Source organism: Camelina sativa, chromosome 14 (genome assembly GCF_030686135.1).
Source record: "Camelina sativa cultivar CO46 ecotype springtype chromosome 14, ASM3068613v1".
Lineage (NCBI taxonomy): Eukaryota > Viridiplantae > Streptophyta > Magnoliopsida > Brassicales > Brassicaceae > Camelina > Camelina sativa.
In genome coordinates this window covers 8155929-8180417 of record NC_141893.1, presented here as the reverse complement: position 1 = coordinate 8180417, position 24489 = coordinate 8155929, and the positions used below count along the sequence as shown (strand labels likewise).

General features: G+C 33.6%; 4 protein-coding genes across 5 annotated transcripts; 2 read left to right on the top strand and 2 right to left on the bottom strand.

Annotated features, from left to right (window-relative positions):
- Nucleotides 1-424: 424 nt before the first annotated feature.
- On the bottom strand, nt 425-4383 carry LOC104740585 (isochorismate synthase 2, chloroplastic). The gene is made up of 15 exons (XM_010461232.3): nt 4179-4383; nt 3870-4058; nt 3036-3271; nt 2845-2962; nt 2643-2759; nt 2410-2556; nt 2253-2327; nt 2103-2171; nt 1837-1955; nt 1674-1731; nt 1395-1505; nt 1156-1240; nt 885-982; nt 689-781; nt 425-605 (listed from the first exon to the last, which is right to left on the bottom strand). Exons 1-15 carry the CDS (start codon nt 4299-4301, stop codon nt 558-560), a joined length of 1686 nt encoding a protein of 561 aa, XP_010459534.2. The 5' UTR covers nt 4302-4383; the 3' UTR covers nt 425-557.
- Nucleotides 4384-8355: 3972 nt separating this feature from the next.
- On the bottom strand, nt 8356-11268 carry LOC104740584 (putative WRKY transcription factor 61). The gene is made up of 4 exons (XM_010461231.3): nt 11024-11268; nt 9839-10429; nt 9392-9505; nt 8356-9315 (listed from the first exon to the last, which is right to left on the bottom strand). Exons 1-4 carry the CDS (start codon nt 11147-11149, stop codon nt 8524-8526), a joined length of 1623 nt encoding a protein of 540 aa, XP_010459533.1. The 5' UTR covers nt 11150-11268; the 3' UTR covers nt 8356-8523.
- Nucleotides 11269-17521: 6253 nt separating this feature from the next.
- Nucleotides 17522-19404, top strand: LOC104740583 (uncharacterized). The gene is made up of 2 exons (XM_010461230.3): nt 17522-17694; nt 17868-19404. The coding sequence occupies exon 2, from the start codon at nt 17908-17910 to the stop codon at nt 19162-19164; it is 1257 nt and encodes a 418-aa protein (XP_010459532.2). The 5' UTR covers nt 17522-17694; nt 17868-17907; the 3' UTR covers nt 19165-19404.
- A 268-nt stretch (nt 19405-19672) lies between these two features.
- Nucleotides 19673-23447, top strand: LOC104740582 (protein IQ-DOMAIN 30). 2 transcript variants are annotated; one of them, XM_010461227.3, is made up of 8 exons: nt 19673-20161; nt 20329-20366; nt 20848-20957; nt 21224-21511; nt 21601-21807; nt 21902-21985; nt 22077-23097; nt 23187-23447. In XM_010461227.3, the coding sequence occupies exons 3-8, from the start codon at nt 20877-20879 to the stop codon at nt 23219-23221; spliced, it is 1716 nt and encodes a 571-aa protein (XP_010459529.2). In that variant the 5' UTR covers nt 19673-20161; nt 20329-20366; nt 20848-20876; the 3' UTR covers nt 23222-23447. The 2 variants fall into 2 exon arrangements, with proteins under 2 accessions (XP_010459529.2, XP_087340180.1); XM_087484054.1 differs by having other exon boundaries at nt 19843-20161; nt 20329-20765.
- Nucleotides 23448-24489: the final 1042 nt, after the last annotated feature.

Genomic DNA, 24489 nt, shown 5'->3' with positions numbered 1-24489 from the left:
ATAGTGTCATGGGTCGTACTCGGTAACTCGTCTGTAAATAGAAAACAGAGTTAGAAAAAGCTTCACATGTCAATAGAACAACTTGCAAAAATAACCTTCTCGTATAGGAAAAAGTGGGAAAAATGCCTTTTCGGATTACGGTTTTGATTATCACGGGAACCACAAAATATATACCTTTTCTTAGTTGATAAAGCCATAAGAATCAAATTCCTTTTTGATTGGATTAGCCCAAACTATAGCTTTTTCTGAAAACTCATTAGTTAGGACATCGGTAATTTTATAACGTTCGTTCGTTGCTGAATAACAAAGATTAGTTTTTGGAGCCTTAATTGTTGTTATCTTTTTGTCGTTATATTAATTCTAACAAGGTGCCAAGGTGAAAATATACGTCAGCTTTGGATCATAACGTACGTAAGTTTGCTTCTTAGCTGAAAGAAGATTTAAATTAATGCAGCACCATTAGTGTTACTTCTATTTACAACATACATACACACCATACACAAAAGCAAATTTAATTAGAGATATAGTTTGCTAAATAATCTCAACTTCCCTTTCCTTTAGTTGATTGGATACAAAGCTGGCTCATGTTCAAGTGACTTGGTGAACTGCAAGAAACACATAAGAATCTGATTTCATAAAGATATGGAAAATTAGCATCGGGTGTGTTATAACAACAAAACTTTTTCACCTGAGAGATCTTAAGCTCAAGCTCGTTCCACTCCGAGGATGGATTGCTTCCTGAAACTATGCCTGTTCCAGCATAGATCAATGCTCCAAGACCCTGGGAACACACAAAAAATATCATATAGCTGCAATGACTTAAACAGTAAATGACCAATTTGCTACACTGGAAAAAGAATGTTATAAGTAAAAAAAAAACTCGCCTTTTCGACTAAAGCAGATCTTATGCCTACAGCAAATTCACTCTCTCCACCACCAAAGAAGCCAATAGGTCCAGCATACATTCCTCTATCAAATGACTCTAGAACACAAAACAAAAAGAATAATATGTATCAAATCTGAAACCTCAGTATCAATCCTATCAAATAGAAGCACTTATTAGGAGATGGCTTCTTCAGCAGACAAAGTTCTTTTTCCGGTAAGACTTTAGAGTTAAGAAATTGAAAAAGGCAGAAGAATCAAAGCATAGTATACCAATTTGTTCAATCAAAAGCCTTGCTTCCTCTACTGGACATCCGCAAACAGCTGGCGTCGGATGCAAAGCAGCCAAGATGCCAAACTGAATATAGACAGAAAATATTTTGAGGTAAGAGAATAAACAGATTTTTGAGTGAAAAGACACTAATTTCTATAAGTAAAAAAAACTTGCAGAACAAATCAAGTGATTCAGATGATCATGAGATGTTAAAATCAACGTATAACTGTCATCAAACCTCATCATCTTCTTTTCTTAGTTCTCCTGCCAGTTGAGAATATAGATGCTGTACTCTTGCAAGTTTTCTCACAGATTTCTGAGGTTCAACAACTACTCTGTCACATATGGTCTGCAAAATATAATTAAAGACTAAGCCAATAAGATCATAGACACTAAGATTATGTAGATCATAGACACTAAGATTATGCCAAAGCAAGCTAATTTGTTACATGAAACAAACAATTACAACTAAAGACTAAGCCAATAAGATTGAACTAGCTAATAAGATTGAACTTACTTTTAGCTTTTCTCTTATATTTTCTCGCACAATAGAAAACTCAAGATCGTCTTTTGCACTGCAAAAGTAATTGCAAATAATATAAATACACTTACATGCAAGTTTCTAAACATGCATCTTGCAGTAAGTGTTCAAAGCAATTTTTTTTTTTTCAAAAAGTGACCTGGTTAGTAAGTCGCGCTCAATCTCCATTTCACGAACCATTGAATCGCCTCTAGGCCTGGTGGCAGCCAAAGCCTCGCTGCAGACACCTAGATGTTTTCTATGGAAGAGTCTCTCAGGCTGTTCCATTCATATGTATGTCAGAACCAACCAACACTTGATTTTCACATCTTTCTCACCAACATTATCATAGGCATAGCAGCTAAACAACAGAGTGTACCAACAACTTTAGCTAGCTATATAACAAAGTAGAACAATTAACCATACCGTGTTCCCTATGAATGCTGGTGCACCAGGTGGTTGAAGACAGAATTGGTATGCGTCTTGTCCTTCACACTATCATATCAACAATTAGACTGAGATTTCAACACTTAAAGAATTTCTATAACTAAAAATTTGAGAGGAAGAAAAGAACACCTGCAACCGTGCTAACCAAGCGATAGGATCAATGTCGGTATCCGTAATGACTCTGCTGCTACGTGCAAGCACAATCTGAACGCAGGACCAATAACATCAGCTCAATGAAACCCCTAAAATGTATAGAAAACAAAGGAAGATATGGTTCCTAGAGTACCTTGCTTAGGGGTGAATTTTTATCCTTTATAATCTCCAGAGCATTACTAACAGCAGGGTCGTAGGCTCCTTCACTTGGCACATGGTTCTTGCTAACAACAGATACTCCTAAAGATTCTCGCCGTAATCTCATTATAACAGAAGAAACCTGATAACACCAAGTATCGTAAAAAACATTTAGCTGATTTTAACAAGTAGTGAACAAGTACAAAGCAAATTTCAACAATAGTGAACCTGAAGCATAGTTTCTTGAAGTGCTTCAATGGCATTTTCAAGTGTCCAAGAGAGCTCATTGTCCCAAGCAACAGTTGCAGCCAGCATTGAGTTTCCCCCAAACTCATCAAACTCGACCTATGCGTATATCATCAACCAAACAAAGTCAATTATAGGTCCATGGTTACAAAACTTCTTTTATAAAGGAATCAAACTATAGTACCTGAGGCACTGTAAAGTAAAACGAGCCAAAGTGTTCCCATTCAACAGCAATCTTTCCTTTGGGATCAAATCGAAGACCTCCATACGCACGAATCAGAGGAGACTTCGAAGACAAAAACCTTCAAAAACAGGGGAAATCAGCAGAAAGAATCAAACTTTGGGATCAAGATCAAGAATTCTCGGTGTACGTACCTTCGGATCGATCTCCAGTCATCGTGAGAAAAGGGATCAAGATCGCGGAAATATACAGAAGACCCGATTCCAGCAACACTAACCGGGTTCCGGTCAGATGATCCATTGTCACTGGAGAAGTCTTGAAGAAGATCAGGACGGCCAGCGTCGCTACGGCGGGAAAAGAAACTGCGAGGAAGAGCCTCGTTCTGCGCATGAAGCCAATCGATTGCTCCGATTTGCTCCTCAATTGGTACCTTCACTCACAAGATTAAGGTCTATAAAAACAAAATAGGGCTTTTTTTTGCGCGGGAGAGAGTCATTTTTTTTCTTTATCTTAGAAAGTCAAATATCATTCTAGTTCAAACCCCTGAAATAAATACAAAATTGTGAAATTTATTGATAACAATTTTAAAATATAACTTTCTTACATGATGAAATAATAAGTATTTACCAAAATGATTTTTATGAACAGGTAAATCCATGAATATAATATTATTGATAACAAATTTACTGTATTTTCTTTGGTATTTTTCTAAATCTAAATACAATAATTTATTTGCCTAGATAAAAAACAAATGTAAGAGCCGATGATGCAAATAAATAAAACCTGACTCCTTTCCGTATCATAGGTACTGATTTTTAATAAATCTAATAATAATATATCAAAAAAAAGGTATATTAGTCGATGAAAACCAAAAAAAAGATTATTAATCAATGATTATGCAACCGACAAACAAGAGAATGAAACAAAATCACACAAACCAATGTAAGAGCTCCACGTAGCCTATTAAGCTCTTTGTTTGTGAATTTTTTGGATCGGCACAAATATAAACTCAAGAAATTATGACGTACCTGAAACCGGACAATGCCGGAGGAGAACGACGGCGGTTGAGATTTGAGGTCAGAGACGGCTTTTATCAGCCTCTCCGTCGCGGCTGCGGGAGACGGAACTATTAGGAGAGTCCTTGTTTCTACCGTGCCGAGTGGCACTTTATGGTCAGCCTCACATCCGTTCATAGAGAATGAACAGAGTAAGAACCTCTGCTTTCGCAAAATGGGTTATTATAATTGTTAACACGTAATAAGACAAAGAAAATGTAAACGGAGAGTGGCTGGTACTGGTAGTTGTAAAAAGTAAAAAATAAAAAAAGACAAACAAACCTGGCGATGAGAGGATGATAATTTGGTGGATGAGGTTAGAGAGTAGCTTTGGAAGATTGGACTAGGATTGTACTTTTTAGGGTTTGTGCCCAGAAAATGGGATGCAAATTGAATCGACGCCATCAAACAGATTAAAGCGACGTTGGTACTATATATATATATTTTTTTTGTTTTGTTTTTTTTTTTGTAGTAGTATGTGAGACTTGACGTTGTTTGGTATCTTTGGCTGAATATATATAGAGATGTGATCCTGTCGTAAGAAAAGAAAGAAGTTGTAATGGTGAAATGGGGCCACTAATATTACATTCGGTGTTTGGATGGTTACATTATCTCTGTATTAAATTTCTAAGAAAATTACAATGACGATTGCTCTTTTATTTTATATAATAAAAGGTAAGTAACTTGTGTGAATTTTCTTTATTTATACTATATGTTTTTTGATTACCGGGATATCCAATTCTGGTCATCAAAATTTACAGAAGTTATCTTTAGTTACACAAATCGACACAACAATCAGGCAGCTCATAATCTTGCCCACTTTAGAAGCATAAACTGTATTTTTTATTCTGATTCTTCAAAGCCACCTATCTGGCTACAGAACTCTTTGTATGAAACTATTTTGCATTAATAAAAGTTATTTTAACGAAAAAATATGAATAGTTAAGTCTCCTGAAAATGTAATACGTTACAGTAAATTTTTTTGAAAAAGGCAAATTTGTTTTACTGATTTTCAGAGGACATTTTTTCCCCTAAAAAGTTGCGCCATTAGAGTGACTATTAGTAGGGCTGGGCATTCGGGTAACCCGTTCGGGTTCGGGTATTACCTATTCGGGTTCGGGTAAACGGGTTTACAAAAATAGAACCCATTGAATATTTTTAGATATATGGGTTCGGTTCGGTTTGGGTACTATCGGGTTCGGGTCGGTTTGGGTTACAAATTTTAGAACCTGATTAGTATCCGAACTACCGGGTACCCGAAGAAATATAATTAAATTTAAATAAATTTAGTTAAATTTTGACTTACATAACAAAATATTTTAGATATTTTGATTATTTTTGATATTTAGGTATAAAACTAAATGAAATATTCAAAATTATAATCATAATTTTGGGGTAAGTGCATTATATTAATGATAGATATTATAAATATGTTTATATGTTCGGGTTTAATGGGTACCCAAACGGGTACCGGATATTACCCGACCTTAACCCGAACTCACGGGTATTAGAAAATAGAACCCAATAGAGTTTTATAGCCAAATTCATACCCAATCCGAACCCGGTTTTTCGGGTCGGGTTCTGGGTTGGGTATTCAAGTACGGTTTTTATGTCCAGTCCTAAGTATTAGACTACGCACCACTTCGTTATCAAATAGACTTGGCAGTTGGCATGTAATCATAGTAGAAGAATAACGGATCTGAATGGTAGAATAAGAAAGGGAAAAACAGAGAAAAAAATTGGGTGGGGAAAAAAATTTTAATCAAAGAAATTTTTTGTTTGGTGTGAAACTTTTTTCATAATAGATATATATCTATATAAAGATTTAATACACCCATGACATAAAATGTCATACAGATTTTAGAAAAACATAAAATAGGGAAATAGCTTAGGTGGGAAACTTCTCACTGCTAAATTAGAGTGAGAAGAATTACTCTGGAAATCATTCATTCATTCCTAACATTTAAACATTGTTTTCATATCATATGATCATCTTCAACATTACACAGACATCTTTAACATACGCATCGAATTAATTAGTTTTATGAAACCTAGTATGGGATCTTCTTAAAACCTAGCTAGAATTACAGTATACTATTTAATTATTTGGTTATCCTCATTAATTAGTTGTAAGCATGTTTAATTTGGACGTTATTTAACTACACACTTACGTTATCATAACTATCTATCACAGTGAAAACGATATTCTAAACAGACAAATATATTATTTTCTTACTTTATTGTCAACAATGGTTTATCATTTTAATAACTTAATTTCCGAGTAAAATCTCCTTAAATAACAATGTATAGAGAGAACCCTCTTTAAATAATTAATAATAATGATAGAGATGTAAGATGTTTCATTTCATATAGATTATATAGAGCCTACACGCTGCTACGTTTGGAGACTTGAAATCTTTAATTTTTTAATCATTTAGAACGTTGGTTTAGTTTTACTAATTTTGTTGTTAGGAGTATATTATTTTTTTCCGTAACATATGAAATTTAAATACCATTTATCAATTTCATAACACGAGTAGATTATGTTAGAATATTGTACCAAGTACCAACTAACACCAAAACATCGAGTATATCGAGTTATTGGTATAATGGGTTGTGTAGGCCCATGTTACGTACGTTCATGATTTTACAACCAAGCAATCATTGACGTTAAGTTAATATAAAAAAATCAAAAATTCAAGGTTCGTTTTTGAGGAATCTATTTTAGTAAAATAGAGAAAAGTTTCCTTTACTATTTGTTGGCTTTGGTAACAAATATAAACAATACTTCTTCTTTACTGGTGGGTTCAGAAGAATTAACAGAAAACTAAATCAAATTTCTACTTTGTGGTAATCAGACCCATACTTATAATTTAACCATATAATGTTATTTGAAATCAACCTTCTAGATTTTTGAAAAGGCTTTTAAATAATTTTGTATTATGTTCACAAAATGTTCTAGTATCATTTTGACTTTGTAATCTGAGTAAATGTTTGTGTTAGTTTAAATTATTTTAGCAAGTTTTAGAATACAAGATAATGGTTGTATATTCCAAAGCTTATTAAAAATAATTTAGTTCACATTGTTTTTAATTATAGAAGATGAATATTAATAATAATGATACGGTGAGAATTATAAAAGCAAACAAACGAACGTACATAATTAGAGATAATAATACTTTACCTAATTTCAGGTGTGAATTCGTTAAGATTGGGGTCTATTCTTTATTGTTTTCTTCAATTTGGAGTCTTGTACTATTTTCAGAAAATCCAAATAATTTACATAAAACATGTAACTTCTGGAAAAGAAAAGCTACAATCGTTTCTTATGTCTTTCTCTTTATGGTGACCAAATCAAAAGGTCCACATTCTCTTAGAAATGTATGTTGCATTAGCTATATAGAAGATATCACAAGTAAACAAATAGCGTTCCAGTCAATATTTTAAACTCTTCTCTCCTCCACTCACAAACTAACAAATTATGTTCCAGTATAATTTTGCATGGACCACTCTTTTGCCCCCGTCTATCTAATCTTTCCCGTCGAAGTTACAAATTACAAATAAAAATAAAACTGGAAAAGCCGGATGGACCACTCTTAGATTATGACTTTATGCTTTTTGTTTGAAAATCCAATTCATAATAATAACTTAAAACATACTATTTTATTTTGTCCTATGTAATATTTATTATTATATTATTTGGAAAAGATTTCCGTGCACTATAATCAAGGAATACGCATTTGACTTGTATGTGGATATGATTGTGACGAGGATTCATTAATCAACTACCAAATGAATGAGTGTTTTAGTTTTTTTTTTTTTTTTTTTCAGAATTGTTTTTAGTCTTTTCATCAACACATAGTATATTACAAATTTATTAGAAACAATGGAAAACAGTTTGTGGTCAATCATCGAAAGACAAAAACATTTATAATTTAGGCCAAACACCTTTGAAGTAACGATAGAACAAGTCCGGTTCTTCAGTCTTGGGTACATATATCATCAATCATCCGAAGCGTGAAGATCCAATATGAATATTTAAGTGCGAACAAATTAGCTAACTGAAGAAGGCGGTCAGCAAAACGTCGATGATAACATAACGGCTCCGGCCGATTCGGCCCATTAACAGCCCTTTATGGACCAGGCATGTACGTAGCATGGCAAGAAATAGGTATCAAAAGAATGTGAAAATTGATCCATACGAAACTGTTAACTATAAACGATAGACTATAGGTTGATACAACAATCCATAAATTGATGTGACCAAGCTTATATAGCACATAAGAACACGATAGCGTATACCATTTAAAAAAAAAAAATTGAAGCCTTTTGGAATCCACTTTTTCTTTCCATAGTTTGGAGTTCGAATCTTAATTAATTTCGAGACTCATGAGCTATACAGATGCTTCCACCTTCTTTTTTTTTTTTTTTTTTTTTTTTTCAGATGCTTCCACCTTCATTCTCTAAAGGTTTTCCAAGTTGTATTTATTCGTTCTAAAGTTTCATATGTACACATTAGTTGCATAAAACTCCAACGACAACTTATACAAATGTTTAAATAACACTAGGAAACTAGTAAAAGACTAAACCCATGTATCAAGGTACTGGGAAATACATAGCACTTCCTTTAAGGGCTCTTCTCGGCATCGTTTCTAGTCACTTTATGATCAATCTTTAAGTCACCGCCGCCTATGATGGACGATAGAGCAGTTGCTAAAGCCGACTGAAAACTTGGATCTGTCGTGATCGCCTTTATTGTTTCTGCTGGTAAAGATGGCACTTGATGAGTCATAATGTTCTTGATTCCTATGTGATCATGATTGGTTTGTGTAGGATGGGATGAAGATGACGATGAGGATGACCTTCCAAATGGATCAAAAGATGACCCGGCGGTTCGGGTGTGAATGATGCTTTGGTAAGGTAGTTGCTGATGGGTGCTAATGTTGCCGTAAGGTGCACGGTATTGACTACTGAGAATACCACCACCAGCACTCCAATTCTGCAATGTATTGGTGTTGTTTGAGAAGTTAAGATTGGTTGAAGGATAACTATTCGATCTTGAGACATTGCCAGTAGGAGAATTGAATCGATTGAGCATAGATATGAACGGTTGCTGTGATGAGGAGGAGGATGTGAGGTCAAGTGTGATGGTGGGATGGCCTGAAGAGGAAGGGGAAGATGAAGAGGTTTGGAGGAAAGGTGATTTAGATTTTGGAGTGATGTTGCCGGAGAGAGAGAAGTTAAGGCCATGAAGATCAGCTGCGGCGACCGAGGAGGAGGAGGAGGCGCCCGAGAGCAGCATGGAGGCGGCAGCTGAAGTGGCAGAGGCCATTGCGGTTGCTGACATGGGAAGTGGGTGGTTATGTGTTCCTTCGTATGTTGAGATAAGGATAGACATATCTTCTGAACATCTTTGCACCTATATAAAGGATTAGATTCTTGTGCTAACATATATGTTTTCTCTGCATAAAAATTAATCGGAATTATTAAGTTACCTGTTTTCTTACGGGACAAGAAGCTGCAATGGTACAACGATAGTAAGCTCGAGGACATGGATTTCCTTTTGCTATTTTCTGACCATATTTCCTCCATTGACATCCATCATTCATCTGCATAAGCACCAACTCAAGAAAATAAATACAAAGATTTGATTTCTTGCGAAAAATGTTTTATCATAATAATTTGAAGTGAGAAACATATGTAATCAAAACAAGCGCTAAGCTATATAGATCATATAACTAAAGAAAAGTCTGTATATTGCTATGAATTTAAATTATTCATTTCATTATACATTCAAAACATAAACTATTTTAATATTTTTCCTTTTGAAAAATAATTATAAGCTTAGAAGTACAAATGATAGTTTGATATGTTTTCAACAAGATCTGATTACTAACGTTAAATTATATACTAGTTTAAAGATGTGTAGAAAATGTACTAACCGTTGGTGTCTCACATCTTGATCTCACAGAAACCCTAGTTTTCTTAACAAGGTTTTGAGGCAAAAGCTCTTCTTGATCGTCATGATCATCTTCATCATTCTTAAACCCAAAATTATTCTCTGATGTACTCTTATTAGTGTCACCAATCTCCAGCGATATCGTTTCTTTCTTATGTTCAATCTGAAACTTCTCATTAGGGTTACTCAAATCCTTATATTCAAATGCCACCACCCTCAACCCATGATCACTACCCTTTTCATAATCATTAAGTTTTTCTTCATCACCCACCTCCACAATTTTTTTACTGTTTTCTTCTTTATTCATCTTTGAACCACTTGGAACCGGTGACTTTGACCGTCCACCTAGGCTCAACGAAACAAGTTCTTCGCGCTCATTAACTTTGTCTTTGTCCCTGTCTTTGTCTTGACGATGCCCTTTTGGTGAGAACTTTTTTGGTTCTTCATGTTGCACCATTAATTGGTTGTATTGTGTTTGAAGGATGTCAAAATCTTTCTTGATTTTACTCAATGATGACTTTAGCCTTCGATTTTCCTCTTTAGCCTCCTCCATTTCGACTTTAGTTGAGTCCAACTGATCTCATCATACGTTTATAATACTATGTGATTACTCGAAATTGGTAACATATATATAAACATAATACTATATTGATTGGCTAATTGTCTCCCATGAATATGATATGTATGCCTTAAAAACCTTATACATATAGCCTTTCTTTCCTTTTCGTAATTATTGTGTTGTTCATAATTGATATAGATGAGCATATTCTCTGGTATATATTTATATGATACATATTTTAAGGAAATAAACATGATCTAATTAATTTGGAAAACTGTATGCAGCCCTCACGTCAATTATATATAAAAAAAAAACAATTAAGATGCATCTCTGCATCAGGTTCAAGTTCAACAAGTAATTCTTTTCATAAAAAAATAGCAGAAAAAGACGGATCTAACAATAGATTTGAAGATCTAGTGTAGTCCAATCTTAGAATTCAAATTAATATTCACTGATTCGAAGATCTAGATGTTCTTGGTCAAATGATTAACCAAGAACATATATAGGTGAGAAAATTATGGAATATGCATGTATGTGATTCCAAGGATTGATTGATGCATATGTATAAATGACGTCTAATTATTTTAAAATACAAACAGGAAACTATACCTTGGATCTTATAATTTGCTCGTGCTCTTCATGAGAATCATCGTGAGACGAATCAAGCTTTCTCATCACCTCATGGTTCTCTTCTCCTCCATGACCAGTACTCTTCAAGAAATCTTTCTTCTCCATTATTCTGCTTTGATATTTTTTCTTATAAGCTCTTATGTCTTTTTTTTTTTTTTTGGAACTGTTGATTTCTATATATGCAAACTATATGTATATATCCTTTGACTATGCCCATTAAATATATCACAAAAACATGCAAGTCTCCTTTATTTATATGTTGTTCAGAGAACATGATTGCTAAAATAATTACCAATTTTTTTATGATATACATATAGCGCTATATAATATGATAAACATATAGTGTATATATATTGATAATCTAAAATTCAGACTGAAAATAGTCTCCTATTTTTATTTAACGGAAAATTAAAATTCCAAACTTTAAATCAAACTACGTACAGTTTAAAGAGTTTTGAGACTAAAAAAGGTAAAATACATAATATGGAGTAGACTATATCTTTTTACAATTATTCTAACCCAATATTCTATTTACACATTTGTTTGCAGCAATGTTTCAAACCATCGGAAAAACAAGCACGCAACTCTGAAATCTTGAAAGGTCAACAGCCAATCCAATTGAACAAAACAAATAAGTTAAAGTAATAAGAATATGTATGACTAAATATGATTCCGACTATAATAATATATTAGTTAGTTTTCTTTTTAACAAATAGCAACACACGCACATAAAAAAACGAAAAATGTTCTGCATCCGATTAATTAGGTAAAATAAAGAATAATGTTGTTCGTGGATCGTGAGTGTCGACTAATTGGACGAGAAATATTCAACTTCAACTCTTTATATTTGTAAACAGCAATGTCTTAACAACAAACACTGTTAAGGTTTGGAGCCGAAATCGTGGACCCACCGGCCAACGTTGATGCTAAAGAACAACGTTGAAATTTCTTGATCACATCGTTACAAGTTCATCTCTATCTTTTCTGTTATTTTAGTCGTAACCTATCGTCTTACTATATATAAGACTTATAGTGGTAAGCGACAAGACAAAATGTTAAGCAAGACAAAGGCAAGTGGGTAAGTGTGGAAAAAAGAAACCCCTTATATATACATCTATACTAATAAAAAGTAGGAGCTTCTAACACCGTCTACACCAGATTTTCAACAATCAATACAAATTTGACATATCACTTATTAACATTTTATACAATTTCTAAAATTTTTTATATTAAGAATTATTTTAAACAACCTATCATGATTTGACATGTTATTTATTAACTTTCTAAAATTTACAGAATTTTTAGAAAAAAAAATTTTAAATTTATGAAAATCATAGAACTAATCACAATATCCCACATCGGCTATAAATTTTTTAGAGAATGGTTCAGAACCAGTATAAATAAGATTAATATGCTTCCAACAACGAATGAGCAGGAAAACTTGATTTATCAGGCGTCCAAGTTTAAAAGTTTTATTTGGTTTGATCTGGTTTTTTATTTGATCAATTAAAACTTTAAACAGTTTAAAATTTTTTTTATAATATTTAAAAAATTTAAAAGTTTCAATATTTCTTAGCTTTTAAAAAGTTTTTAAATATTATAAGTTTTAAATTTTAAAAGTTTAAAATATTATAAATATTAAAAAAATTTAAAAGGTTTAAATTTTATATTTCGAAACCTTTTAAAAGTTTAAAATATTATAAATATTGATGCAAAACATAAATTATCTTATTTATCTACATTTGTGCTCTTTATTTCTTATGAGCTGTAAAACATATTTTTGTGTATGATTTTATAGATGAGTTGATATTCTTTCATTATTTTTTTATTTTTGGGTCTAAGGAAGAAGGATTGACATCGCAAGACCTTAATTTGATGTTTGAGTCAAATTTTGAGGTTTAAAGAAGAAAGATGGACGACAAATACACATGTTTTATTAGCTATACATAGGCATGCCCATGGTTACGATTGTCACGGTTAAGGTTTATTAACCATCGGTTATGGTTAGAAATTTTTGTAACCTTAACCAGAACCATTTAACAAACGGTTACGTTTAAATACGGTTACGGTTCAAACGATTACTGTTATATACGATTATGGTTATTTGATAATATGATACGGTTGATATTATTTGATGATATAATATAATTGATATTATTTATTTATAATTAATATGTTCTTATAGTACTCATATTTCTATATATCATATGATTCATATTAAATAAATAATTATTAATATATTTTATTATGTTTTTAAAATATTATAAACCAAGTATGGATAAAATTGTCAATAATTGGGTGTATGTGTTGATTATGCTGGTAATCATGAATTTCACAAATTTTATGAGAAAAGAAATAATTTTGTTCTTGGAGTTTGATGGGTTAACAAGTTGTGTGGTAGTCTAAAAAAAGGTTTTTCAGTGGAAGAATGTGAAAAAGTTGACGAGGAAGAAGAAGAAAAAGAGTTTAACGAATAACCAAACGGTAAAAGTTACGATGACAATTAACACAAAATTTGACAATAAAAATGACAAGAAAGAATATGAAAAATAAGAAAACATTGAATAAAAAACACAAAAACATAGGTGGTAGCGATCAATTAAATATGAAAACGAGTTAAATTCATGATTATAAAATTGTTTCGTTTTTCTGGTGGTCAAAGAAAATGGTTTAGGATATATGAGGTCATCAGTTTGATTTGTCTCGCCTGGACATCAAGTTAAATTTATGATTTTTTTATCAGATTTGATTTTCTAACACAGCTGATTTTTATATTTAAAAAAATTGTGTATCTGAAATTTAATTTTTTTCCTTAGTACTAATTTTAATTTTTTATGAGATAATATTTTATTACCATAATCAATCATATATAATTTTAATCAAAATATATCAAATAAACCCACGCTACGCGTGAGTTCAAAACCTAGTATATATAAAAAAGATTGTGGTTAATAAGAGGGTGAACCCAAAAATGTAATAAAGCGAAAGATTTCTAAGCCTTGTAAACAATTTAATTAATACTAGTTATTAAATTTTAACAAAGATTTCTTCGTCATTTGAAAAATCAAATAGTTATCAAATTTTTACTATCGACAAATAAGATGATATCAAAGTAGATTTCTTCGTCATTTAAAAGAATTAAAGTAGTTCGATTACTCGGATAGCATCTACTGCCATCTACTATAATCTTTTTTTAAGTCAATAAACCTAATCATTTTTTTGGGAAGCACACAAACAAACGATTCAAACATATAATACAAATGTGTGACTTAGAGTTGATGTGTTTAATGCGTGACTCGTGTACAAATGCGGTTTTATGTTTCAAAAAATGTCTAGTATTTATGGTATGCAAGCAAAGTTTTGTCGGTTTGATGACGACATTGCACTAACTAAGGCTATCATGCAATACGCTTTGGACAAAAATCCTCCCGATTACCTACTTTTTATCTCAAGCAACAGAGACTACCGTTTTATGTTAGAAGACTTGCACACAGCTGGCTTTTATGTTTTACAAGCCTATGTACTTTCTAATGCTGGAAAAAGACTCGATGAATAAACACAGTATGCGGTAAATTGGCATCATTTGGTCACAAGAAGAACATGTGAGTGTTTTTTAGTATTTATTATTATTATTTTCTATTTTTTTTAAATCTAATTAATTTTACGTTTTTCAGTTTTTAATTAAGAACAAACGCCACTTTCGCATGTGGTTATCTCTGCCTCTCAGCCCCTTCGAGAATTAATTGAAAACCCTCGTGCTCATTTTGTCACGGTAATTATCTCAATTTATTAAATTAAATCGGAATTAGTATTATTTCTATTTGCAAACTAAATAGTTTTTTTTCTTTTGTTTTTTTTGGTGTAGGTAATTTGGGATATGCGGTCTCTTCCCTTCCCTTTCCCAACGATGTTAATCTTCACGATGTTGGTCTCTTATCCAAGGGAGGTTTTGAACTGCTTCAGATTGATGCTTATGTGAACCGTACCTTTGTTGTCAATGGAAATAATTGGTACATAGTTGTATACTCCTTCTAAGATTGTCATCTATGACTATAATGTGGTCAACAGGGCTATAATGTGGTCAACAGGGCTATAATGTGGTATGCAAGCAAAGTTTCATCTTAGAGTTGATGTGTTTGATGTGCCACTCGTGTACAAATGCGGTTGTTTTCCAAATTGCAAAGAATTGAACAAATGCGGTTTAGTTGTTGTATGGTTCTAAAAGCATCAAACGACCTGTTTTATTTTAATTTGTAAATAGTACTTATCTATACGCAAAGTTGATAGCATAAATTTTATAGGATCTGAATTTAATTAAGTGTGGCAACATATAACATATGTATTGTGGAACAATGAAATTATGAGATATCATCATTACGCTAACAAAAAAAAAATATTCTTATTTCAAGACTAACAAAATATCTACATTTAACCCTTAGTTAATGACATTTTGTTGTTACGATGCTTGTTTCAATTTGGTGATGACGCAACCAACAACAGTAGCACATACTGTTAGAATCTACATCAGAGACTAATAAAAATTTAAATTAAAAACTTATAAAACTGTAAATCTAGATCCAAAAAATTAGTTATATCTAATCAATCATGTTGCAAATTTTAAATCACATATGACTTTGTTACAAACAAACTGAAGGTTTAATCAATTACAAATTGCATGTTTTATTTTAAATCACGCCGTTTGTTTCTTTGTTTAATGAAGTCTTAAAATTTTGCCAAATGGTTTGGTACTTGGTAGGCTTGGCATTTCAATTTGTATTATACTATACATTCATCCTACATAATATAATCAAGGTATTATTGTAATGCATTTATATAAAAATATATAAATTTTTATGACTTCCAACTGAAAACCAAATTGACCATTGAGTTGATTAGGTTCATAAAATTTTTATTTGTATTTCTTTTTGTGTGTTTACATAGTTTATGTTTTCATGTGAGACTCCAAACGCATAACGACTACGGTCTATAATTCTATATAGCTTATAGTATGATATTTATGTTCTTGTTATTTATAGCATCATCACTCACATTTAAATTTAGTAAAATACATGTTATTGACAAGAAAAAAAATAAAAATAAACATGAGGAATATTTTCGTGGACATGTGATTGATAATAACAAGTAGATATTTTAAATGGACCACGATCTAAAGACTTTTCCTTGGTTGCGTAGAGTTATGTATATACCATTGACATTTTACAATAATTAGTCAACTTGTTGACCCAGTTTTTGAAAGCTAATTCATGTCTTTAACACTTTAATTACTAGGACTCAACCCACCCGATATCCCGGAGGAAGTATTTTAGAAAAAAGTAAATAAAATTAAAAACTTAAAATTATATATTATGAAATCACTTGAATGTAATAAAATAGTTTGAATACATAAATTAAACATAAACTGTTACTAAAAACACAACAATCAAAATGAAAACTTGTAACAAAAAATATTATGTAGAATAGACGCAACTTTGCAAAAAAAATATTGTTTAAAGTATTATAAATAGAAAGATTTTTATGAAGAATTATGGTAAAGCTACAATTAAAAAAATCATTATGACAAAGTGATCCTAACTGAGAATATTTAACTAATGGTTGTAATGAGTAAATATAATTTTCTCTTAAATTATTATAATTAAAAACAAAATAATATAAATTTTAAATATTAAATTAGTTTTTTTAACGAAAAGTTACGATAAATAGACGCAACGAAAAAATTCTATATTCAGTTTTATTAAATTTCTATATTGCTATAATTATTTTTAAAATTTTAGTTAGATTATAGAATAACGTGAAATATTAGATATTAATATTTAAATTATTTAGATTTAACATAAAATCAAAAATTTATTTCAAGTCGAATAATGATTTGTTAGTTATTGATGAAAAGACAAATCATTAGCTTTGTTTTCGTTTTGAAGCTCCTCTAAAAATTATCATTAGCATTTTCTACAATTAGGAAAAACATAAAAATCGGCGACTACGAAGACATCGGGGCTGGATGGTGCTTGTACCTCGTTCCAGAATGCGTAGTCGTTTTTGGGAGCCAAAAATTTCCGGCGAAGTTTATCTCCGTTACATGCTGAAGTAGAAGCGTTCCTTTGGGCGATGCGCTGCATGATCGGCCATGATTTCAGAGATGTGGTTTTTTATACAGACTGTTCAGATTTGGTGAAGATAGTGTCTTCTCCTTCCGACTGGCCAGCGTTCTTGACGTACCTTGACGACATCAAGATTGATAGGGAAGAATTTTCTTCTTTCTCTTTATCTTTAGTTTCTAGAAATGCTAATGTAAGTGCAGATTCTTTGGCACGCCAAGCGCGTATATCTCTGCATTAAGTTATATTTGTAAACAATTTCCCTCTCAATTGATTCGTTTGAGGACAAAAAAAAAAAAAAAAAAAAAAGAAGACATCGGGGCTAAATGTAATAAGGGAAGATAGGGGTATATTTGGAATCACATAAAAATGCAGAAAGTATCGTTCCAATTACAAAAACCCTAAACCCTAATTTGCTATCGCCTTCTTTGGGGCTTCTCATCTTTTTCCTGTCTATCCTCCTCTACAACCTCACAGAACGAGAGTGGGCGATTCGAGTGAACGAACACTCATCCTTATAATTCCATCCTCAAGGTAAAATTTTGATTGCTCTAGACCAGCTTAAACGATTGTTGTTTAGGAGTAGTCTCCATAGAACTCTGCTGATTTTGCTTTTATTAGATTTGTTCACTCTTTTTGAGTCTTTGTTGCGTCATATACGAATGGATTTATGGTTTTGCGTTAATGGGTTCTCTTCATTCTTACAGATTTTTGGATAAAGTTTGATTCTTTTTTGTTGGGTTCGCAATGACGCTGCTTGAAGCTATCTCCAACACCGTTGCGAAACAGGACCGAGTCGAGTCGCAGTCAGATTATCCAATCCCTCTTAGCCACGATGGTATCTTCGCAAATCTGAAACCGAAGCTCGAAAACCCTAATCCTGGTACCCTAATCAATCCAATATCCGGTTGGGAAATCTCCGAAAGCGATGTTGAAGTCATTGATTTGGGTAAGAAGTTTTCGTCTAAGCTGAAAAGGAAGCTCAAGGATACGAATGGGTTTGTCAGAGATGAGTTTGTGAGAATGTTGAAGCAGTTTCTTGAGAATATTGGTGAGAAAGTTGGGATTTTAGAGGCTAAGCCTGATGAGTTGAAGGAGTTGAAAAAGAATACTGAGCTTTTGATGGGTACAAGTGCAGCTGGGTTAGTCTTGGGTGATCAAGATGGTCCTGAGATTCAGGAACTGGTGGAGAAGAATGGGTTTCTGATGGGTAGAGATGTATCTGGTTTAGTTTTGAAAGGTTGTATTCGTCTAGAGATGTGGGAGCTAGTGGAAATCTTGATTTCAAACTCCTTGGTTGATCATTCTTCATACTCTTATTTAGTTAGCAATCTTGTTGAGAAGCAAAGGTCAGATTTGCTTTGTGTTGTGATCAGGCAAGCTTCAGATCTTGGGGCAACTGAGCTACTATCGATCTTGAAGTATTTTTTATGCCCATCAAAGGAAGCAATTAGCAACATGGATAAGGTAAGAGAAGAATGGGACAGTGAGGCTATGTTGGCGATTGAAAAGGTGAGCAACACAGAGCTGTCAAAGAAGTCTAAAGTTGCTGAAGAAGCTTCGATCTTGCTGATGGTTGCTCACGACGGGTTTTCAACCTCTGAGCTTTGCCTGCATTACTTGTTAGCTTCTCGGAATGTTGATGAAGTCATGTTTGCATCTGCAGTCTGTAAGTTGAATGGCAATGAGATGAGGAGCTTTATTCGATACCTCTCTAAATGGATGAAGAAGTATGAGATGTTCCCTCAAGCTGGTCCATGCCCTAAAGCCGCCTCCAAGCTCGGTTTGAAACTATGCAACTGGGTTCCTGAACTCGAAGACATAACCAAATGTTTGGGGCTTATTATCGATGAGAACTTCTCCACTCTGGTTCTACACTCGGATTTGCATGAAGAGCTAAAGTCTATTGCAAGAGTAGCAGATGGTTTAGCTTCAGAATCAAAACTCTGCTGTTTTGTGGCTAATGTGGTTGAAAGTTTGAAACATGAAGCTGCTCGGAACTAGAGTTTCACAGTTCATGGAGTGCTCAGTTTAGATGGCGTTTGATGCAACCCTGTTTTCACTTTTTTTCCTTTTTATTGTTCTCCAGTGCCTTTTTGTATTTTTCTAGTTTCAGTTCATCCTTTAACTAAAAGTATAATTTTGTTCGTTCTCTTTGAGAGTTTGTCACCAACTTATGAACATTGCCAGTCTGATGTATGCTGCCAATCTTATAGCATTGGGTTAAAGAAAAACTTTCTTTCCCTGGTTGCCGAGCTGAATAGTGAACCCAGTAGTCTCTAAACTTATGGCTTTTGATTTTTAGGCGGATTTGTTTGTGCTCCAGTCTTGAAAACGTTCAGGAACAGAGCACGATAATAAAAGTCGTTCCCTTTACGAACCCCCCACACACACGAGAGCTTACCGCATGATGAACTAACGGCTAATGAATGTATCACCCACGCGCCTCACTCTAGCACAGGTTGAAGAAGAAGAAGAAGGATAAGAACGTAAAATTATCCGAAGATGCTTCACAGTCACGCAGCTGAGTTAATACACTTGTTCCCAAAGTAAGCTGCAACCTGGGGACAACCCAACCAACCCCTTTCTCACCTTCTTAAATTGCTTATCTGTCAATCATCATTTCCCAATTGTGTTGTTTACTTAATTGCTGGCAATTTTTTCCCACAAAGTTTTGATTTTTACTTTTTTTTTTTTTTTTTTTTTTTTTTGGTATTTTTGGGTCTGTGTTTGAGAAAAATGGAGTTTTTTGTTTTGTTTATGCAAAAAGCAAAGATCTAACGGCTGTAAAAGACCGGTGTTAGATTTAGAAAATGGAGATGCGTTGTGCAGTTTTTAAAAATTATAAATATAAAATAAATTTCTCTGTCGTCGTGGTTACACTCTGAAACTAACACACCACCGAAGAGCCTCCTCACCAATGCTCTAGACTCTTCAAAGAGATTTACAATTGGAAAGCATCTCTTGAAGTAGCAGTACACCTTCAACAGATTCAGTCACGGTAATGTTGTCTTCCTCTTAGTTTGTGTCGGATTCAGACATGAGATCCAACCACGTGCTCTAATTTCAGTCCGACATTTCACGGAGTAGTTTTCGACTACAATGAGATTTGAGGATCCCTAAAAAATTTCATACTTTCTTTTTTCTTACTGTTTATTTTGAGATCAGGTAGTGTGGATTTGAGATCAGGTTCATTTACTTGCAAGGTGAGTTCCAGATCTGGTTTCGGTAATTTTTAATTTTTCATTTCTGAAGAGATTTTGTTGATTTTATGGTAATCATTGCATTTTTCTTTCTATTTCTAGTTTGATCTTCATTGGTTAATGATTGTGATTTACTATTTTGCTGTTTATAATATAAAATTACTTGTCTTTCCTGTTGTACTCATGGACGAATGATTGTATTAATTTATCTTAGTTTTGTGGCCGACAGTGATTTTTTAATTTGGATCTCTACAGTCTGATCCATTGAACTTAGTATGAATGGCTGATCCATTGAACTTAGTATGATTAATCCTGTTGCAAAGAGCGTATGTATCTCTTTAACTTTGAAGCCTCTGGATATCACCAAAATTTACTGAAAGATTTGCAAATTGCAATATTTTGGTAATAATGTGTTGTGTTATTATATAGTCTTTTGTTATTTTGCTTAAAGCAAATTGTTTTGTGATTTCTCGGAAAAATGCAGGTGCTGTGAAATTTTTGGTTCTAGACATCATGGGAAAGCCTGTAAGGTGGTTAAAAAATGTGCTACTTGGAAAGAAACCATCTAAATCTAGTGGTATTAAAGAGAAAGAGGTAAACTTGTTTTCTTTTCAAAATGTGGTATGATACAACATTTGGATTTCATATTTGGATAGTTAAGGCTGAGTACAGTAATAAGTAGTTACATACTTACATGACATGTCTCTTTTTACTAGTTTTTTAGCTTTCTGCATTGTAGTCTTCTCCCGGATTGTTCACGGCTAATTCTGTTCTGTCTGCTGTTGTCACTTTATGATTGCCTTTCTCTTTGTTGTCTGTTTATAATTGTTACAAAAATTATATGGTTATCACATGAACAGAGAACTGTGAATGGAAAAGAGGTTGTGGTTATTTCAAAGGTTGAAGAATCCGATGTTTTTTCGGATCTTCCACCCATTGGAAATGCAGCAGTTTATACCAGTGGTATGGTAGAGACACAGAATCTAGAACATGAAGATGTTTCAGCCAACGAGATACAAGTTTCTGAGGTACAACCAACAGATTCTCAAGATGCTGCTTTTGTTCCTGATGATTCGCCATCCGAATCAGAGAAAATTCAACAAGAGACTGCAGCAGTTACTGTGCAGGCTGCGTATAGAGGCTACTTGGTAATATTTTCAAGCTTCTGGACTAGATATAGACATGGCTCTTGATTTTACAATTTTTTGTATCCTGATCTTAAGCGCTCTATGTGAAGGCTCGACGTGCTTTCAGGATCTTAAAAGGTATAATAAGGCTACAAGCAGTTTTCCGAGGTCACATGGTTAGGAGGCAAGCTGTTTCGACCCTTTGCTGTGTTATGGGAATTGTCAGATTGCAAGCACTTGCTCGAGGAAGAGAGACCAGACATTCCGACATTGGAGTTGAAGTTCATAGGAAATGCTGGTTGCATCATCAGCCACTAGTAATGCTAATCTCAAGCATTTCTGTGGTTTTAGGTTTCTTAGCTGATAGCTTTTTAACTCTAATCCTGCATACAAAATTTTCTGTCTTATCAGGAAAATAAACTCACCGACTCAGTTGTTGATACACATGCTTACCTGGGAATCAAGAAGCTAACAGCAAATGCGTTTGCTCAGAAGGTATACACTTGTTTCTGCTATTACTATGTTTGCAACTAATAGATGAAAAGATTTCATAGTAGATGATTTTGCTGTCTTTTTATCTTATCAGCTTCTAGCTTCATCGCCAAACGTGATGCCATTGTCCCTTAACAATGATTCTTCCAATTCAATCTGGTTAGAGAACTGGTCAGCTTCTTGCTTCTGGAAACCAGTTCCTCAGCCAAAGAAAGCCTCAGTTAGAAAAACTCAAAAGAAGTTGGGCAGTAACTCTCAGGTAGTCGAGGCTGAGTTTGCTAGACCAAAGAAGAGTGTACGCAAAGTCCCTACTTCAAATCTCGACAATCCCTCAGTGGCCGCACAGACATCACTTGAGTTTGAAAAACCCAAACGCAGCTTCCGCAAAGTTTCAGCAAGTCAATCTGTAGAACCACTACCAGACATGGAAAACCCTCAAGTTGATCTAGAAAAAGTGAAACGTGGCTTGAGGAAAGTACATAATCCCATAGTTGAGAACTCTATCCAACCTCAACAGGTTCCACAGATTGCAGTCGAAAAGCCAAATCCGGGTTTAGAAGAAGAATTTGTGAATGAAGATGAAAGGTCTGAGACAGTGGTGGAACAACCTGAGGATATAATGCAAACTCATGGACCATTGAGAGCCAGTGAAGCACTTGATTCCAAATTAGTCAACCAAATCGAAGAGAGCGAAGAAAATGTAATGATGGCCGAGGAAAAGGAGTATGTGAAAGAAGAGAGAACTCCCAAACAGAACTATAAGGAGAATTCAGCACGGAAGGAGAATCAGAAATCCGGGAAAAAGGGTCCTCTGGTTACAGCTGCTCAGACCGCCGAGTGTCAAGAGAGTAGTTATGCAAATCAGACTAGTAACCCGGGAATACCGAGCTATATGCAAGCGACTAAATCTGCTAAAGCAAAGCTGAGGCTACAAGGCTCTTCTTCACCAAAGGAACTAGGGACTACTGAGAAAGCCAGTAGACGCTACTCTTTACCATCTTCAGGTAATAGTGCAAGAGTCACTTCTCATTCTCCTAAAACAAGAGTCTCAAACTCAGGTGGCAAAACCGGGAATAAGACTGCGAAGCCTCTTCTTACGTCCCGAGAAGGAAACGGTTAGTGTCCTAAGCGAAACAAGCTTTCTCACAATGTTTTTTTCTTATTGAAAGTCTCTGAAGCAACTTTTCTTGGATTGGTTTTGCAGGGAAGAAAACTCCGGTGGAGTGGAAGAGATGGTAAAAAAAAAAAAAAGTTGAAGCCTTTGATGTTTCTTAATTACAATATATTACCATCTATATAGTTAGTGAGTGTATTTGTCTTTGTCTGTCTTTGTGTTTGTGTCATGGATGAATGTACATCATAGGGTTCTTTTTTTTGTGGTATCCTTCATTTTCAGTTTTAATCTTACATTTTACTTCTATTAGCTTTAAAATTTAAATAAACAAACTTATAAATTTTTATGGGATGTATCGTGATCCTCGATATTTTTACGAAAATAAAACTTACACATGAAGTTAAGCCTCTTTAACAAGTTGAACGAAGCAATGGTCTTTAAGTTTGAATGAATGATTAGGGAGGGAAGCGATAAGTAATTAAAGGGAAAAACAAAAAGAAAAGCATAAAGGGATATTACATTGAGCTCAAAGAAGCAAAGCAAGACTGAATTTTATTGCATGGAGAAAAGAGCTTGGAATTACAAGCTTTCGTACCAGCTTCCCCTTCAATTTATTTTTATTCGTTTTCATCATTTTCAATTTATTCTTTCTGAATAAACACTTTTCTCTCCATTTACAAGAGAGCCTTCTTGCTTCTTCTTTGATAGCATCTTTCGTCAAGCCAAATCTTCTTCTCCCCATAAATTCATGGACTTTGTTTTGCTTATCTTACCATAATTACATCTTATTATTAACTTGCTGCTGTATTAAGATAAATCCCCCATTATACTGTATGTTGACACCATTTTTGTTTTTGTAAATTAATCAATTTTCTTTATATATACACTATGATGCCCCAATTTTTATGTAAGAGAAATTAAATTCACATGCATATTTATATATATGTAAAGGTTTGGCTGTCCATGTCGGATAATAGGGAATGTTCAAAAGATATCTCAATGTTCTTTGGTGATTCCATTTGATATGGACATTGTGTGAAGAGCAATGCCCAAAAAGCAACACAAGATTGCACCTAGTAAACTATATTTCCATGTACTTATCACACCATTCACCTTATCCAATAAACAGAACACATTCACATATATGTAGATGTGAATGTTAAAAATAGAAAAGGCAAGGAACTTCAAAAAAAAAAAGAGCAAAAATAAAGAAAGAGAGAGAGAGAGAGAGAGAGATATGCTTAGCTTCCCAAGAACAGAGTTCCAAGTGTAAACCTTTATTTGGTTCAAACTTGTCAGAATAGAGTTCTTCTAAAACCAGCCTTTATATATGCTTCCTTCTTACCAATCTTCTCTCCACTCCAAAGGGAAAGAGAGAGAGAGAGACAAAATT

Excerpts from the sequence above, each read along its gene's own strand:
- LOC104740585 (XM_010461232.3), bottom strand. The coding sequence starts at position 4,301 with ATGGCGTCGATTCAATTTGCATCCCATTTTCTGGGCACAAACCCTAAA. Across the intron at positions 4,059-4,178 it reads TATCATCCTCTCATCGCCAG|AGGTTCTTACTCTGTTCATT; the intron begins GTTTGTTTGTCT and ends TTGCGAAAGCAG. Across the intron at positions 2,557-2,642 it reads TTCAAGAAACTATGCTTCAG|GTTTCTTCTGTTATAATGAG; the intron begins GTTCACTATTGT and ends TGGTGTTATCAG.
- LOC104740584 (XM_010461231.3), bottom strand. The coding sequence starts at position 11,149 with ATGGAGAAGAAAGATTTCTTGAAGAGTACTGGTCATGGAGGAGAAGAG. Across the intron at positions 9,506-9,838 it reads CAAGATGTGAGACACCAACG|ATGAATGATGGATGTCAATG; the intron begins GTTAGTACATTT and ends GTGCTTATGCAG. Across the intron at positions 9,316-9,391 it reads CTTGTCCCGTAAGAAAACAG|GTGCAAAGATGTTCAGAAGA; the intron begins GTAACTTAATAA and ends TCCTTTATATAG.
- LOC104740583 (XM_010461230.3), top strand. The coding sequence starts at position 17,908 with ATGACGCTGCTTGAAGCTATCTCCAACACCGTTGCGAAACAGGACCGA.
- LOC104740582 (XM_010461227.3), top strand. The coding sequence starts at position 20,877 with ATGGGAAAGCCTGTAAGGTGGTTAAAAAATGTGCTACTTGGAAAGAAA. Across the intron at positions 21,512-21,600 it reads CTGCGTATAGAGGCTACTTG|GCTCGACGTGCTTTCAGGAT; the intron begins GTAATATTTTCA and ends CTCTATGTGAAG. Across the intron at positions 21,808-21,901 it reads GGTTGCATCATCAGCCACTA|GAAAATAAACTCACCGACTC; the intron begins GTAATGCTAATC and ends CTGTCTTATCAG.